At 46.2% G+C, this 18,189-nt stretch overlaps 1 protein-coding gene across 16 annotated transcripts in view; it reads left to right on the top strand.

Annotated features, from left to right (window-relative positions):
* KIAA1217 (KIAA1217 ortholog) overlaps window positions 1-18,189 on the top strand; it is a 289,219-nt gene that overhangs the window by 27,170 nt on the left and 243,860 nt on the right. Inside the window, exon 1 of one of the 16 annotated variants that reach the window (XM_059183923.1) lies at window positions 1,085-1,666. The exons of 14 other annotated variants lie outside the window; for them this stretch is intronic. Coding sequence is in view for 1 of the 2 variants with exons in the window: in XM_059183922.1 (XP_059039905.1) it covers window positions 13,171-13,269 (99 nt within the window). In the remaining variant the exon portion in view is untranslated. Of the gene's footprint in view, window positions 1-1,084; window positions 1,667-12,909; window positions 13,270-18,189 lie in introns of those variants that run through there. One more of the 16 variants, XM_059183922.1, reaches the window with a different exon arrangement.

Here is an 18,189-nt window from a genome sequence, read left to right as displayed (position 1 = left end):
TAGAGCCCAGGCGTGGGCTTCATCTGGATGTATTTTCATCTTACAGAGGCAGTAATTGAATCTCTGACAATAGTCTTGCCTCCAAGGAGTGTTCCAACTCGGGCTGCTATATTAAACCGGGCTAACTCTTGGTTCCCTTGGAAGGTAATGTCCCATCTGTTGACTGTGAACTCTGGCAAATGCAAAACTCTCAGAATTGTCAGAGGAGGGGATGTGGAGCATTTACTGTTCTTTCTAGGGGAAGAGCCTTCGGAGGGCTCTTACCTATGAATGCTCCCTCTGCAAACATCTGGGTAGGCTCAGCCATGTGTGGGGGTTAAACTCTGCTCTCTGACCTTTCAGAGATGTCGCCGATTTTCTTGCACTTTGCGGCAGGCTCCGTGGCAAGTTAAAGCAGGCTGTACTCTCTTCCCACTGCTTCTGCTTCTGCGACTCTGCATTGTGCTAGGAGCTTCTGCTGGGGGGCTGCCTTCAAATGCTTCCCAGCCCCCAGCAGTCCCACTGCAGAACTCTTTTCAGTAGCATTAGACAGCCACCTGATAACATCATTGTGAACTGTCATAGGTTTGGACCAAGTCCCCTTCAGACCTTTCTGGCATCTTAAGGTCAGCAATCTTAGACTTGGGATTGCAAGGAGGGTCTGCAGTAAAGTTAGAGGTGAGATGAGAGCTGAGCTCCCTGTCACCAAGAGGGGCTGGGCACAAATTGGGCAGAAGTTTGTGCAGAGCTTTATGCAAACATTAGGGATTCTCTGAAATGTGATTTGATCAATTTCGATGTTACTCTGGTAACTGATGTAAATTAGAACAAAGAGAAGAAAGATGTGGGTATGTTAGGAAAGAGTTAAAAAATGCTGAACACCTCCTACCTCCTCTGCACCAGGCCAAGAGAAAATGCAAACACACACACACACATATAAACACACACACACACACACACACACACACACACACATATTCCAGCAAAGAACCTGTTTCGCAAGTTTTGCTGGTAAAAAGTTGGAAGGGGGTTGCTGGAGAGTGAAAAACCTTAGAAGTATCCGTTCAGAGTTTTTCAAACCCTCCGTTTTCAGCGTAACTTTATCCTGCAGAGAGAGGCATATGGGCCACTGTAGGTTTTTCTTTAACCGATTAAGTGCATTGTTAGACAGGGAGGGGCAGATTAATGAATGCCTATAATTTTGATCATTGTTTTCTGCAAAACAGCTCAGGCTTTGAAAATGAAGCCATCATTCTTGGCTAAGTTTCTGCCAACAGCACAAATTATACCGTGCAGAGATCCAAAGCCCCTAAAAAGGTTTCATTAATGAACAATTTCAGAGGATTGTTTAAGTCTTTGCTTGACAGGTAACGTTGGCATGTAGGCAGGTGGGGTTAAGGTTTCCATGGAGATTTATGATGTCATGCTTGAAAGAGCATGTCAAGACAGCCAATTTAACGAGTAGCTACTCAAAAAGTCCTATAGGCTGGAAGTAAGCTTTATGCAAATGACAAGAGTTTCACTGGGAAAAACTGCAAAAGAAAACAGCAGAGACATGGAGGGGGTTTACCTGACAGCTCCAAAGGATGACCCTGGCGTCCATTAGAGACGGAAATTTCCAGAAGAAGAATTAGATTTTTTTTTCCCCCCTTTAACTGCTGCTTCACCTGTGGAGCTCTGGGTACAGGTAAATACGAGATTTTTCTTTTTCTTCTGAGTTATTGCCAAAAATTATTTGGAAGCACTGGCTTCTGTTTCTCTGCATTGTTCTCTTGGCAGGAAGAACTAAATCAGTAAGCGCAGCTTTCTCACACCGATTTGGGGGCTGTGTTTTGGGGACTTTTTTCTTGAATGAACTGAGTTTTCTGAAGAGGTCTGAAAAACAAGTGATGCGGTGTGCATTCAGCTGATTTTACCCTGCAGAATAACCCTATAAAGTCTGTAGAAAAGGGTTAGAAAGACGATTTGAGGTACTGTGTATTTGTGGATTATTCCCAGATGTTTGTTTGTTTCTTTCTTTCTTTCTTTTTCTTTCTTTCTTTCCTTTTTTCTTGTTTAACTCTTAGACCAGACCTGAAGTTGGGATTACGTATATTTCTGCATTTTCAAGTTGTAGAATGCCAAAGGTATAACCTACGAAGTATCACAGAACTTTGGACGCATATTGTGTTTTCCATTTCAGGGTGCACCTTTTGCACGGAGGCATTTTATAAGACTAGCAAAAATAAGCCTGTTTGAGATATCAGAGTTTCTGCACTCAGGGAAGCAGGATTCGTATTCTGAGAGGACAGGTAAAGGCTTCTAGGGTAGGGGGAATGGTTGATCAAAGTAATTTTGAAAGCATGCTTTCAAAAGGAAACCTCACTCTGGCAGTACGAGGCTTTCTGTTTGCATCGGGTCCTAGCGAGACAGAGTCAGCAGTCTTGCCAGAGATACGGATGGGATAGTGATCAGTAAAAGTAGCTCGAGTGATCACCAAAGGTGCAGAATTCACCTAAAGGGGTTAGTCTGGGGACATGAGGCTGTGATGCGAATAGTCTGGTTCACCAAGCTCGAAAAGAAATGAAAAACAGTTTTGAAGGTTCAGGTGCAGAGTTAAGAATAAGCGAAAGATACCTGGGATTTGGGAATTTGGGCTTTTGAAACCCAGACTATTCAGGAGCAGAGGGGCAGGCACTGAAATATTTTTCTAAATGCCTAAGGTGGGAGAACGCAGACCTCCGGAATGCTTACAGCCCTATCCTGTGGATTAATAAAAGCTCCGGAGCTGCTCTGGGCGGTAGAGGGTTGCCTGCCACAAGTCACCATGGAACCCCTTGACAAAGAGCTGTGGCCCTCACCTCGGAACGCCTGGCTTTGGAGTCCTGACTTCGCCACTTACTCCCCGTTCACGGCATTCAGCCTCAGTTTTCTTCTCCGTAAAATGGGGGTGCTAACAGCAGCGCTGTGAGGATTGACTGACAAAACACATAGTGTGGTTCTCAGAATTCCCGCTCCACGTGTTAGCTATGGTTTTTAGTCACTGCTGATGTGGAACCTGAGGTTCATTAATTGTTTTTGTAGCCTTCATTGTATTGCAACAGTCCAGAGAGATTAGCAGAATCTTTTTAGTCTTACATTACAGATGACGAAATCCCAACTCAGAGAGGTACCGACTTCAACAATGCAACAAACTATCCTTCTGTGTTTTCTGCTATCTTTTTTTCTCATCTGAGGGGTCTAGGAAAAAGTTACTGTGCTGCTGAGATAAGCCCCAGATGCAACAGTCATTTCTATAAATGAATTAAAATACAAAATGTGAAGCGTTATCAAAGGAGTTGGGATAGTCATGTGTTTATATTAGTTAGGCTTGCGACACTGTTTCTAGGCAGGCTGGAGGAGTTACGTTGATTTACTTTTTGCTGGCACCTGTTGATGGGAGCTCGGGTCATTTGGAAGGCTTACAGTTGTAACTCTTACCTGCTCCAAGAAGAGTCGGGGTTTGCTGTCACAGGTATATCCTGAGCAGGAAACCAAGTCACCAAGGGGCTGTGGGAATTGCCACAGGGAGCGAGGGGTTGGACACAATGTCTTTTTTCCTTTTGTATTCTAGACTTTGGCAGCTACCTCCCTTGCCTATATCCCAGACCGAAACAGCCCATAATTATGTTCTACATCCATTGTATGTAAGAGACAAATATGTTTTTCATTGTGTTATTTTTAGCAGCTGTGTTTCTAGCCAGGGAAAACACTCTATGAGTTCCAGGGTTTTCCTAATGACTTTTCCAATTTTTCCAAATTTTCCACATCAGATTGCTCGGGATTGTTCAGGTCTCACACTCCTGGGAGAGGGCTCTTAGCAGGAATGTTGGGTAGGCTCATCTAGTGGGATTCTGAAGGCGTTCTGATCTCTGAGCTGCTGAGGCTGAGCTCATTCTGTGCCAGACAATGAGTAAATTAATTAAATGTGGTCATCAGACTGCATTGTGGCCTGCAGTTCCCAGCACTGGTTTGGGGCATCCGGAAAAGGTCTGGTTATCTCAAGGGCCGATCTGTGAGTCTGAAAGCAAATATTTATTTCATTCAAAGTTTCAGTTCCAAGTATGAACCACAAAGCAGCAAGTTGAAGGTAGAAAAGAGTCATGAAATCACACAGCTCTGGGGTGCCAAATTCCAAATAGGCCCAGAATCACTGCATACAGTGCATATTTTTCTACATTTTCTACCTATTCTAATGGACTTTAAAAAGTCCATTAAAGCTTTTTATTACACTTAATTGTTGTATTGTTCAGAGATTATCTGTTGATTAATAAGCAGTGATTACATCTAGAAGTGTGTTTTACATCTTGCAGGTTTAGTAAAGGTCTGTTGAGTCAGAGGTGCTGGGTGAACAGGGGTTCAGAAGCCACGTTACCTGGATTCGAGTCCTGCCTCCATTACTTATTAGTGGCACAGATTTCCCACTGAAGAACATACGTGGGTCTATTTATATTCCAAATAAAGTATAGCACCTAAAATTAAAAATCCTCTTGGGACACCTGGGTGGCTCAGTAGGTTAAGCGTCTGCCACTCATGATGCCAGGGTCCTGGGATAGAGTCCTGCAGCGGGCTCCCTGCTCAGCAGAGCGCCTCCTTCCCTCTCTCCCTCTGCCTGTTGCTCCGCTTACTTGTGCTCTCTCTCTATCTCTCTGTCAAATAAATAAATACAATCTTTAAAAAAAAATCCTCTTAGTAAAGGAATTAGTGGTCTTTAAATAATGTTTTTCTCTTAATTTTTTTTTTTTTAAATTTCCGTGGAAATCATTTGTTCAGAAAGAAAGACACCGAAATCTCCCAGTTCAGGAACTGGAAGTAAAACTTCCTCCAGCCCTGATGCATCTTACAGCTCTCCTCAGTGAAAGGGAAGCTCTGTCCAGAAGCTGCTTAAAGTTCAGGCTTCAGTCACTGCTCTGTCAATTTAACGTCATTGGAAATGCTCCTGTTTGAAACTGGACAGGGGCAGTTTTCCGACATCTATTTTTCCAAAACCTCAACCTGAGAAATGGTGTCCTCTCAGATGCCGTGGCTTCTCTTCAGGTGTGTGGCTGCTGAGGCGTGAGCAGGTGGAGTGGGAAGGGCGCTTTCCTCATCCAGGAACCAAGCTCCCCTCTTGGTTTTCTTTCCTTAACTTTCTCCTAGGCAGGGAGAAATGTAATTTAGTGGAAGCCAAAATTCCTCAGAGAACCGGAGTTTGGGATCTTTGTTTTGGTCCCCCATCCCCCAATTTCAGTGTGCGTGAGAGAGAGTGTGTGTGTGTATTTAAGTTATTTATTGAAGTACAGTTGACACAGGATGTTAACGTTAGTTTTAAGCGCACGACATAGTGATTTGACGCCTCTGTCTGTTATGCAGTGCTCACCACACCACAAGGGTAGCTGTCATCTGTCTTTATGTTTTGTGTTATGAGTTGTGTTTTTAGTATGCGTGGTGAAGCAGCAAGGCCAGACTCTGCGTATGAATTTTGGCCATTCCGGATCGCAGAGTGGAATTTTCCTCCGCAGTCATTCCAATATCGATCACCTTCTGAGAAAAGGATTTTTGCTTTTGCTTTTCTTTCTTTTCTTTTCCTTTTCTTTTTCTTTTTTTTTGAAGTCAGAGGTTACTAAATCTGCCACCCCATATAAAACCCAAACGAGTTCTCCTTGGTTTGTGGTGGTCATTGAGTGACATCTGGACAACCAGAAGCCGTGGTACCTGTGGAATTCAGGGCGAGCTTAGATGAAGGGAAGGACCAGGGAGGAACAGAAGATGGAGACTGGGTTGAACTTCATCCTTCAGGGAGGCGTCTGCTGCTTTAGCTTCCAGACAACAAATGTACAGGTAGAAGAAAGAATTTCGGACTACCTACCCCACAAGAAGAGCACATGTAGAGAATTATCCATGTAGACGATTTCTTCTCGAGGGTCACAAAGCAAGGAATGCACAGATGATTTTTTGTGAGGGCATGAGTACAGTCAGTCCAAAGTGAAGGGAGGTGGTAGCTTTTGTGGCCTCTCCAGCCTCAGGGTTTACTTCACACCCCCGTGTACCTTTGCCCGATACCCCTCTCCTCCCGTCCCCTTGCTCATGATTCAGCAGCGGAAGTGAAAATGCTGTTTCCCACTATTGGTTTTACAAAGGTTCATAAATGCACACGCTCATGTTGCCCCCGTAAACCCAGTGGTGGGATCGTCCTCAGAGCCGTGGATCCTCCTTGCCTGTCTGCCTTGCTCTGCACTTGGCCCGGAGAGTACAAGACAGAGCCAAGTCCCCCGGTGGGAGATGTTGTTATCGGCCTATCATGTGGCGCAGCACACTTTTCAGAAAGGACCTTTTTCATCTTACTTCTTGTCACCCCAGAAGCAAGCTGCCGCCCCACAGATTTTTTTGGAATGGCTAAGAAAACAGTCATTTGGAGGAATCCTGGGTCACTGTTGGTCTTTGACATTAAGAAGCTTTGTAAACGCCCCTCACAATGACACTGGGATGTCAGATCACGTTTCCACAGCTGTCGCCAGTAAGGTAAACGTGCCACCGCCATCATTCAGCCTACTCTGTCTTCCAGAGGGACAATTTTTTTTTTCTTTTAATCATCTGCCTGAATTTTGCACCAGGATAGGTTGCTTGGGCCCCCTTCACCTTTGAATGTCACTTTATTCAAATCCTTTTTCAAGGTAACTTTTCAGACTGCAGAAGAAGGTAGCTCTGGCCAACTGCCTTACAAAGGATAATTTTCAATTTGTTCCTCGTGGAGTGTGTATATGTCTCTGTGTCTCTGTGTCTCTGATGAGAATAGCACAAACTCTGGTTTTTAAAATTCTTCCGTCTTCAGAGCAATGATAGTAGTGGCCCCATTATACGTTAACTTGACCCCCTTAAACAGCTGTTTGGGTTGCTTATTTTTTTCTCTCCCTTTGATGAACAGGGCTGCAGTGGCCTCTGTGTGTACATGTCAGGAAATACAGAGAACAAATTCCTGCCTGTCAGATTACTAATTTAGTCCTGTTGGTTTACGAGGATTACTAGCGTTGAAAGGTACTGCCTAATTTTCTCTCAAAAAGACTCACCAGTTTATTCCGTCAATAAGAGTCTTAGAGAGTGTGTTACGGCACGTTCAGATTATACAACCCACTGTATTCTTGACGATATATGAAATAGACCCTATGTGCCAGTATGAACCCATTACGAAGTCATGTTAAATAAGCATTATGGCTTACAGAGCAGTACAGAGAGCATGATCCCTTTTATTTTAAAAAGGCTGGAACCCATTTGTGTGAAAAGGCCTATGGATTTCTTGTATACTTATCTTTACATTAACAGTTTCAAAAATGATGCCTAATAAATTGGAGAGAGGAACTAGTGGGGGAGGGGAACTTTTATTTATTTATTTAAAGATTTATTTATTTTCTTAGAGAAAGAGAGCGCACATGTGTAGGAGCAGGGAGAGGGGAAGAGAGAGAGAGATTGAGAAACACAAGCAGACTCCACACTGAGCGGAGAGCCCACATGGCACTCGATTGCACGACTCTGAGATCACAATCTGAGCTGAGATCGAGAGTCAGATGCACTTAACCGACTGCACCATCCAGACACCCAAGGAAGCTTTTGTTTTGGACTTCTGGACCTCCCTGCTATTTATATTTTTAATCACATGCATATCATTGCTTACAACTTTGAAAGTCGTTTACAACAAAGACAGGGCTGCCCCACAGCATAGCTTGTGTCCTTCCAGATGCAACGGATTGTTTCCAGGTAGTCTGAGAAAGTGACTTTTTCCGTCTCACACACCAGCCCAGGAGCATATTTGTGTCTTCATGTAGTTGTCCCTTGAAAAAGGAAGTGATTCCCTTTTTTCCTCCTCCTTTATAGGAACTGTCATTTCTGAAGGTCTCATTTCTAGCAGAATCTTCTCTAAACAAGTTTATTCAAGTCAGGATCCTACCTTTCTAAGTAAATGCTGTTTTGGGTTCTGAGCTATCAGGTGTACCTGGATTAACTATATTTAAGTTGCCTGAACTTTTCTTTTCTTTTTAAGTATATTTATTTATTATGTTCAGGGAGCCAGCATATAGTACAGCATTAGTTTTTGATGTGGTGTTCAACAGTTCATACATATAATTGAACACAAATAAATAAATAAAGTGTACTTATTTAAGTAATTTCTACACCCACTGTGGGGCTCGAACTCACAACCCCGAGATCAAGAATCCAGTTACATGCTCTTCCAACTGAGCCAGCCAGGCAGTCTTGAACTTTTCAACAGAAGCGGTAAATTTCCCTTCCTGGGTTACGACATCTTCAGACCCATTGTCTGAAACATTCACTTCAAGTTCACATGAGTGTGCTCTGTAACTAAACTTCACGCCTAGCCGAGTTTCTGATCAGTTTTGGATGAAGGGGACATCAGCTTTCATGCTAAGTCTGTAACTATAGAACTATAATTCAGTTTCCTAAGTGAAAAAAATCTACAGAATATGTAGATTTCTAAAGACATCTTTTACTGTGAGACAGGCCTAGAAAATATACTGTCATAGGATATCTTTTGAAAGAAAAGAAATGACACTTTTTATACTCTCAAACCATTGAAGAAAGCCTTTGACATTATTTTAAACTCCAAATCCTTTTTAATTCTGATGCGCAGAATGCATTTAAGCCATTCTAGGTGGTAGATTTATGTATTCCTTTTGTGCAAATCAGGGCATATCTTTGGTAGTTAGATTTTTTCTTTCTCCCTCTCAAAAGCTGCTTTTGAAACTTCACCTTTTCCCTAGATATAATTTTTTTTTCACTTCATGAAATATCTCCATTCTGTCGCTAACTGCAAATGTTTGCAGAAGGAACCAAAATAAAACAAATACCTCTCAATATGGTACTTTGTGCATAAACAAACATCTGACATTTGTTGGTTAATTTAAAAAAAAATAAGGAGAATTAACTATGCTAGGAAAAAAAGCAAAGAGTAGGATTGTGGCTGTAATGGGCAAAACAAGGAAGGAAAGCTGTGATTTGAGCAATTTCTTGCTTTTAAGCGATTTCATTATAGGTAATATAATTATTATGGCCTCCAGGTGGGGGCACAGCACTTTTAAGGCTAATTGAACTTTTTCTATACCATTAGAAAAATGGGCCAAACTTCCTTTATCATGGGATAAATACAAGATTTCCTTCCTCCAAATATTTCATGCCCATGGCTTTTTAAGACATACACGGTACCTCTGAATCCCAGATGTCGTCGTGAATGCCAATACGGTGCAATAAACAGTTTGTCTGTACGCTTCCAGACCACTGCGGGTAAGAACTGGAATGCCCACAAGGGTGATTGCTTGCTATCTGCCGGAAACTTTCACACAAGTTATCTCGTATAATCCTCCAGAAATCCCTTAGGAAAGCATGCCTAGAAATAAGGAAACCAGAGCTCCGAAGAGTTGAGAAGCTTGGTTCTTTAGGCTGCAGAGCAGTTGTGACTCAGCCCGACAGCATTTTCCTGGGATCCCTGAGGACGGTTGTTCATTTTATGAGGCTGGATTTCCAAACAACATAATCACGCAGGGAGTGATTTACTTCTTACCTCTGTTGCCTCCAGTCCTCATATGCATGCCTGCCCGCTTGCTTTCTTTCTTTCTTTCTTTCCCTTCCTCCCAACCCCTTTTCATTCATTCATTCATTCATTCATTCATTTCAGTGTTACCCCAAAGGGTGGACTCGAGGACACAAAGGAGGCTGGAACAGCTGTAGATTTTCTCCTTGTGCAGGACCTCTTACGTCAAGCCTCGAGCTAGCTTGTCAGGAATGCATTTCTTAAGCAACCTTCTTCCCTGCATCAGAGGAAGAAAGCGGCACATGCCTTGATCAGATCTCTTCCCTCAGTGTGCTCTGGGAGCAGACCTTTAGTATTCACCCCAGAGAAAGCATTACTTAGTGGCTCATCAAAAATGCTTCCCAAAATGCTGTTGCTCCCACATTTTGCCTAATAATCCCCAAACGCACTGCACTCCTGTTGCCGTTATTTTTGTGTGTGATTACAGAAGGTCTTAGGAGAATTGAATGGACAGATTGGGCAACTTTCGTAGGTCATTCCTTGTGCGGGCCAGCGTTAGTATAGATCAGAGGCCCCAGACCTGGGGTGGGGAGCGCCCTCTAGAGAGGCCTGCACCGTGGCCTCTGCGTATCTTGATAAACAACCAGAACTTTGTAGAATTGGGAGTTTTTACAGAAAAATCAATTTTCTTACATTTTGAGGGGGGGGGGGGAATCAGATGACCAGGAAACACAGGGCTCCAAGTTTTTTGTTAAAAAGATGTATGAGAGCTACGTAGCAGCTGCCCTATTAAGATGTGGGGTTCTGGTTCTCAGGTTCCCCACAGCTCCCCCTCTCCCTACCCCACACCTGTCTCCCTTATCCGCCTGACTCCTCTGGAGCTAGCCCGGCCGTGCACGTAGGCCTGCTGTCCTTGAAGCACTGCGGTGAGGAGGCCGCCATCTGGCTTTTGTTGTTGGACAGACTTACGTTACAGAACTGGTTCTACCACTTACTATTTCTGTGGTCTTGGGCGAGTTTCTCAATCTAAGGAATCTTCCATTTCTGCAGCCAGATAGTTTCCAGGTCGGGGACAGAATCTGAGAAGTACTTAACCCACGATCTGGCTTGGTCTGCTCCTTACCTGAAGCAGCTGTCACAGCAACATCTCTTAAAGCATTTTGGGAGAAAGGGATCAGTGGCTTCCAGGCAGGGTCTTAAACATTTGTGGTTGTTCAGCGTGGGAGGGGCCTTTGAACTGAGGCTGAAACACCCTCATTTTCTGGAGGAGCGATCAAAAGCCAGGAGCTCACGAGTCCTGCCTGACTCAGTGACTTCCAGGTGAACAGGTCCAGGGCCAGTGACTTTCCAGCAACCCACGAAAAGTCCTCAGAGTGTGTAGTTTTGGAGATGGGGTCTGTGATAGTGCAGTTTGCATTGAGTGTGAGAACAAGGGAATTTCGGCTAGCATAAATGGGGTATAGCTGCGGGGGTGGGGGTCACTGGGGTTCGAATTACTCCTGGGACCACAGCCTTCACGGGGCTTAGATGCCAGGGGGGAAAAGCCAAGAGAAAACCGACGTTCAGATGACTTCGGATTGAAACACGTGGCAAGAAGGCAGCAGAGAGGATTCCATGAGAGGCAGCAGGCGAACAAAGCAGAGGCAGCATGTTCTCAGGGAGAATAGTTATGTGCAGGAAGCCCTGGGCAGGAAGGGGCTTGTCTGGTGAAGGGCTAAGACCCAGGCGGCCCGGGGAAGGTGGCGGGGGGTTTAGGAAGCCACTGAAAGGAATTTGGATTTGATTCTTAGTGCAAAGCAAAGGGCTTTAGAACATTTTAGAGTCTTTTTAGCTTCTGTTGAAACATTGTTTTACACGAAAGCTCCTTTGCAGGGGTCGGGTAGGGGCTTTTAACGAATCCCTAAGTCTCCCTACTCTCCATCCCGGAGATGTCCCCAAAGTGTCCTTTGTCACTCCAGGGCTGGATGGTCACTGTGGAAACCCCCAGTACCAGCAGTTCACAGCGTCCTGGGAATCTGTGACTTGCTCACCAGGGGTCCCACTCCTGGGGTCCAGAAAAATCCATCATGCTTGTCATTAACCCAAAGGCCAAATGCTGATATTTTTCTTCTTTTTTGCTTGTTTTTTTTTTTTTTCCTAATAACACTTCCATTAGGTCTCACATGTTCAGAGGATCCACTGAAATGTTTCATCTTGACCACAAAAAAAAAGGCTTACGTCGATGCAACAGTGTCTGAAACGGGAGACACATGTCCTAAGTCCTTGGGTTAGGTAATTCCCAGGGCCTTGTGATACATGCGATGTTTGCCTTTTCATCTGCTCCCAACTCACAAAAAGAAACCATTTATATTTCAGTCCAAGCCAGTGTTTTTCATTTTGCGGTCGTTGATTTGAGCTCAGATATGATCAGCAGGTGAATTTGGCAGCTCCCATGGGGAGCCCCTCGGAAGCTCCCCCTCGCGCAGAGGTCAGGCCCAGCCTTCCTGTCACACCCGGCTGGGGTTGGCCGACGGTGGCACATACAGGGTGTGGGTCCCACCAGCACCTTCAATGCTGGGCATTTGTTCAGTGTGGGCTTGCTTGCAAAAACCTTCGGTAATGCTGGAGAGCTCAGCATTCTCCTTCCTCATTTCGCAGAGAAAACTGAGCTTCGGAGAAGGGCTGTGCTTCGGGTCCGCCTCACGGCTTATGAGGTCCAGGGCCGATGTGCGATCCCGGCTTCTGAGTCCCGGTGACCCACTGACCTTTGCACACCAACAGGCTCTGAGGGCGGTCCCGTGGGGGCAGGTGACACCGGCGGTGGCAGTCAGGAAATCGGAGGCATGTTCTCTGGGTGGTTCTCAAGCATTCGGAAATTGTAGCCCCACCCCACCCCTCTCTCTCAATCTCTCTTTTTTTTTTTTTTAAAAGATCTTATTTATTTGACAGACGGAGATGACAAGCAGAGAGACAGGCAGAGAGGGGAGGAAGCAGGCTCCCCGCTGAGCAGAGAGCCCGATGCAGGGCTCGATCCCAGGACCCCGGGATCATGACCTGAGCCTAAGGCAGAGGCTTTAACCCACCGAGCTACCCAGGCGCCCCCACCCCTCTCTTAATTCTTCTGTTCTAGAAGCTCTGGCCTGGTGGGTTTTGAGGCTGAGAGGCATTGACCGTGACTGCACTCTTTTCAGGATAAAGCAATTTGAGCAAACAGTTTGAGACACCTGGCGGTTTGGTCTTTGCCTCATGATGTGAGAAATAAGTTTTGCTGTGAACTAAGCCTAGATCGGTCTCTGTTTAATCTGCAAGTGCAGGGGACGTCAGCTGCCCCCTTCTCACCGGATGCCATTCAAGTTAACTCTAATGAGAGGTGCGGGGCTGAGCCGCTTGGGCTGAGTGGAATACACAGGGAAAGAGCAGCATTCTTGCGCTCCTTTTCGGTGTCCACATCCGGATTTACCTAAACCCCACCCAGGCTGCATTTGCGTAGCAGTGAAAAACCGGTATTTTCTATCCATGAATCACACTGCAAATCCCGGGCCTCTGTCCTTCGGGTGCGTCAGGCCAGCTATGGAGAAGGATGGGCACAGCTGAAGGTGAGCTGAGCGTGGAGGGGAAAGGTCCCTCCGCCTGGGGGCCGCGCAGGTGACTGCCGATGGCCACCTGCCCATCTGGACATGGAGCCATCTGTCTGCCCTCCTGGAGAAAGACCGAGAAAGGAAGGCGGAGCCCTGAGTTTCTGCTGTCGGGGGCTCTGCAGGACAGAGGAAAGCAAGGTACAGCAGTCGCAGGGTTCTGGGGCTTGCCGTTCCTCCCTGGGGTCTCTCACCTGCTGTGCCGTGTGGCCCCGGGTCCCTGCCCGGAGCAGCTCCTGGCCATTGATTGCCACGTGAGGGCCGGAGAGGGCTGGGGGTCACTGTGGTTTCTTTTAAATTAAATGACGCTTCAGTGCAGAGGGTGATTGCCCACAGCAGTTAAACGTTGTTTAATGATAATTAAATTGCTTTTCTCTCTTCGGAAAGCCCTCCTCATTTTTCTGGACAAAGGCAGGAAGCATTTTTCTTTGATTATACAGAACCACTCTAGGTAAGGTATAATCCATCTTACTGCGCCGGGGCCCTCAAAGGATGAGTCCCGGGATCCTGATTTGGAAATGGCACAGACATTAGGAAACCAAGTGCTTCCAAGTTTAAGACTCTTGTCCGAAACCAAAAAAGCTGCCTTTCCCTCCTGCCTCCCCCTCCATGCGTTGGTTGGGAGTCTCTTACAACATGCGCGGCTGCTTCTGGACTGGTCTGGATCCCCTTTACAAAGCGTGGGGAGGCTTGGCATGTCCCGTCCTGTTCCTTCCTGGCTTAGTTCCTCCTCAGAGACATTGGGGCTCTGCCCAGGAGGCCCGCAGCGCTTTGCTGGGAGAAAGCCTCACTCTTCCCAGGGCTTTGAGAAGTTGACCAGCTTTCTTCCCCCCCGGGAGGAAGGCATTTTCAAACAGTGCGGGGAGCCCAGAGACGTGGGCTGGAGCCCACTGAAAGAAAAAAGACTTCAAAAACGAAAAGCCCTGAGACAGGATATTCATTTGATAAGTCTTTGTATCTGATCTGTTGTTTCATGTGCCTGGTGTCCTGCTGCCAGAATTAAGATGCTCTAAAAAGAAACCTTAGGAAATAGATCACGATGATCCAGTTTGATGTAGGAATAAAATGGAGACGAAAAAAGGAATGTTCCTGAAGGAACTGAACCAACTGTGATTGCAAAAAACCTGCACTTTAAATCTTAATAGAAATGATGGCGAAAGCGCTTGGGTGGTTCAGTGGGTTAAAGCCTCTGCCTTCAGCTCAGGTCATGATCCCAGGGTCCTGGGATCCAGCCCCGCATCGGGCTCTCTGCTCAGCAGGGAGCCTGCTTCATCATCTCTCTCTGCCTGCCTCTCTGCCTACTTCTGATCTCCATCTGTCAAATAAATAAATAAAATCTTAAAAAAAAAAAAAGAGAAGAAGAAGAAATGATGGCGATATGAGGTTTGGGGTGTGTGTGTCTATGTGTGTGTGTTTGTGTGTGTTTTGTTTGGGGTGTGAGGCTTGGAGCATTACGGCACAGACTACTTCTGCTTTCTCGTCTTGGATGTCAATTCCGTGGCCTGGCGTGCTTCGTTTGGTCTTCTTTGGGTGACACTGAACTGGGAGCAGGGAGGCTGCAGGTCAAGGTTTGGGTTGGCGGAGAATCACTGCAGAATGAGACACGCGAGCTCCCAGGCAGGAGATAACAGATGCTGGTCACTTTCGTAAAGGGGGGAAGCCCAGGGACCAAGGACTGTAAAACTTGGACTGGGCAGAACAGAGGAGTCTGGGCACGTGTAAGTGTATTTAACCAAGATGGTCAGCAAGTAGGGGAAGGTGAGGAAAAGCACAGTCATGCTGTTGGTGGCATGATAAGGAAGGACAGGGTAAGGACCTCCACGTGGAGACTTTAGTTCTGTCCCTCCCAGAAGAGAGGATGTAAGAGCATTCCATTTTGGAGCAGCTCCTTCAGTTTCTATCTGATTTTCTTTTTATTTATTTATTTATTTATGTATTTATTTGAGGGAAGAGAGAGAGCGAGCACGTATGAGCGGTGGGGAGGGAAAGGAAGAAGCAGACTCCCCTCCGAGCAGGGAGCCCAGTGCAAGGCTTGGGTCTGGGACTTGATCCCCAGACCCTGAGATCATAATAAGCTGAGCCAAAGGCAGGTGCTTAACCAACTGAGCCACCCAGGTACCCCTCTACCTGGTTTTCTAGTGGCTTCTTAAAACTTGCGTCTAGGAAGAAGTAAAAAGGAAGATCTCATTTGTTGGAGAAGCTACTGGCAAGCAGTGCTGGGCTCATTCTTAGGGAGGATGGTGTGACTTGGGGTAAGGGGTGCCCTGGAGCCACAACCAGACTTCCCCTGAGCCAGTCAAAACCTGGACTGGGTCCCTGATGGCCTCACACACGGCCAAGGCCCTTTCCTCTTGAATTACCACCTGGTTAACCTTCCTAGTCTTGAACTGCGAATCGAAACTAACTCAGATCAAAATGTAACTCACAATCACAGAAGGGGGCCGCGGGGTCTACCCAGCCATCCTCAAAGGATACATGAGGTCCCTTGGGCCAGAAAACATAGGTGACTTATTCAGGGTCACGTCAGTCTTCCTGACAATAGCCTCGCTGCTATTGGTTTATGCTTTTTTTTTTTTGAGGAGGGACAGAAGGCACTGGAATAAGGCATTTTTGAGGAGGGACTGAAGGTACTGGATAAGGCAGGGGAAGTTAGGAGTTCCGGGTAGCTTAGGTGCAGATCGTAACAGCTTCCTTAACGTCCCAGCGTCCTGATTTCTGACACGTCCAGGCTGGCTAGGCTCCGCATTTGTTGTCTTCTCTTCCTACCGTGGACCATGCCGGGTGGCCTGGAGGAGCTGAGTGGTGTTCCCTCAGTCCTCCCTTGTTTCCCAGTGCCTCGATAGTCCCTCCATTAAAAACTCCAGTGATGAGTGCTCCCTCTGACAAGTGCTATATGTTAGACAGGTTTGGGATATGGGGATATAGGGGAAAAGGAGAGTGTTATACCTGATTATTTACTGTGCTGTCCAGACCCCAAGTGCAGAGACACACACAAACACGCATAGACAACAATGGGACAAAGATATTTGAGATCCTGACTGGCTTTGAAAAGCTGGGGCTAACCGTTATACTAAGGGCAAGGCAGATGAGGAAAAGCAAATTTGGGAAAGATCCAGGCGGACACTGGGGACCTGTGACCTGAAGTACAGTCTGTTGTAGTCAGGCATTACGGAGACTAATATTGGAGCCCGCCCAGGTTGCAGACAATGCTTAGAGGCATTTCCTGTCGTCCGGGGGCTTACATTTTAATGAGCCCGTAGATGCCTATCAGCACTGTGTCATCACGACGACGGTGATAGCTTTTTCCAGCAGGCTCTTTTCCCCTCAAAGCCCAAGGCTCAGGGGCAGCTCTTCAGAGATGAACCACTGTCTGATTCTCGCAGATGCACATGGGGGGGAAGTTAAGCTCTCCCTGCCCTATTCAATTGCGAAGAGATTTCCAGCTAAAGTCAGTAATCAAGGCACTGTGCTTGCAAGGGATGCTGGTATTTTTTAAAAATAGAGTAATCTGTCTGTGTGTGTTTGCGAGTGTGTCTTTCAATAGGAAAATGAGAGTGCAGGGTTTTTTTTTTTTTTTTCACAAATTGAACTTCGGCTGTTCCACATAGCTTTTCTTAACTGAATGCATGCTTGCCAGATCACTTGGAATTACCCTACTAGGAACTTGGTCAAATTACTTAGTGCTAAAAATGGGCCCCACTTGGGGGCCCCTTCTGGAAAGTCCTGGAGTCTGGAGCTGAACCCTCTGTTACCCTCACTCCCTTCTTCCAGGAGCCCAAACACCCCTGAAGTGAGGATGGTGGCCTGGTAACAGCCTACTTGCTGGGGTCCCACCTCCAACCGCCGCGTGGAGGGGTCACTTGCAGGCACAAGGCAGAATTTTCTCAGTGCTTCCCACTGCCTTCAGCATGAGAGGAAAAGCAGGCAAACCAACACTTCCTTCCCTGCCCCCAGGCCCAACCCCCAACACACGCACACACACACTCTCACACCCCAGCGTTGAGATTCTTTCTCCTGTGAAACTGGATTCTGAAAGGCCTGAGCCATTGCGTCTGTGTTTTGGCTCAGCCGCTCAGCAGGGCTCAGGTGTCTAAATTCAGAATTTTCCCATGGCTTTAAGATTCGGGCTGCAGCTCTGTCCCCTGCAGGAAACGGAGGAGCCTTCCTTGGGTTTGTTTTTCTCACCCTGCAAAGAAAGCAGAAGGGTTTAGGTCTCATTGGCATGAGGGCCTAAAAGGGAAGGAACGATAATTAATTAATTAATTGGAATGATCATTTAGATCAGAGTGCTCTTATTGTAGAATCCTAGGCCTGGATGTCACATGTGCGCCGTGTCAACTGCAAAAATGAATATGAGGGCCGTTTCTCGGAAGGGTTAGGAAGGAGGAGCAAACAGGCAGCCTGTTGGCATACGTGTTCCTCAGAAGGGCTCCCCAAAAGGGGTCAGGGAGCCTTTGACTAGGCAAGACACCATGAAAAACAAAGTACTCGTTAGCTCCAGTGATGCTCATTCAAGCCACAGTCAACATGGGACTTGTGTGTAGTCCCACAAAAGACACGAGCATATTTAAATTTTTTTTTTTCTTTTTTTGAGATATAGGGGCACCTGCGAGGCTCAGTTGCTTAAGTGTCTGTCTTTGGCTCAGGTCATGATCTCAGGGTCCTGGGATCCCGCCCCCACATCGGGCTCCCTGCTCATCGGGGAGCCTGCTTCCCCCTCTCCCTCTGCCCCTCCCTGGGCTCATGCTCGGGCATGTGTGCTCTCTCAGTCTCTCTCAAATAAACAAAATCTTAAAAAAATTTTTTTTGAGATATAGAATAGTTCACTAACAGCCTTATCTCGACTACTACCTTTCCTCCAGATTTACCAGAAGTTGTTAAATACTGGAATGTCATATTACTTATCTTGCCTCTCCTGTTCTGTGAATAGATCTGTCCACTCTTTATGGAGTTTGCAGGACTATCATGAGGAAAGAGGAGGTAATAATAGATTCATATTATTGGAAGTGGCAGGCTCAAAACGCATCTCAAAAAAAGAGAGTTACAGGTCATGCAGAGTAA

The sequence above is a fragment of the Mustela lutreola genome, chromosome 8 (genome assembly GCF_030435805.1).
Source record: "Mustela lutreola isolate mMusLut2 chromosome 8, mMusLut2.pri, whole genome shotgun sequence".
Taxonomy (NCBI): Eukaryota; Metazoa; Chordata; class Mammalia; order Carnivora; family Mustelidae; genus Mustela; species Mustela lutreola.
Note: the sequence above shows the minus strand (reverse complement) of the source record. Positions and strands in the feature narration are given on the sequence as shown.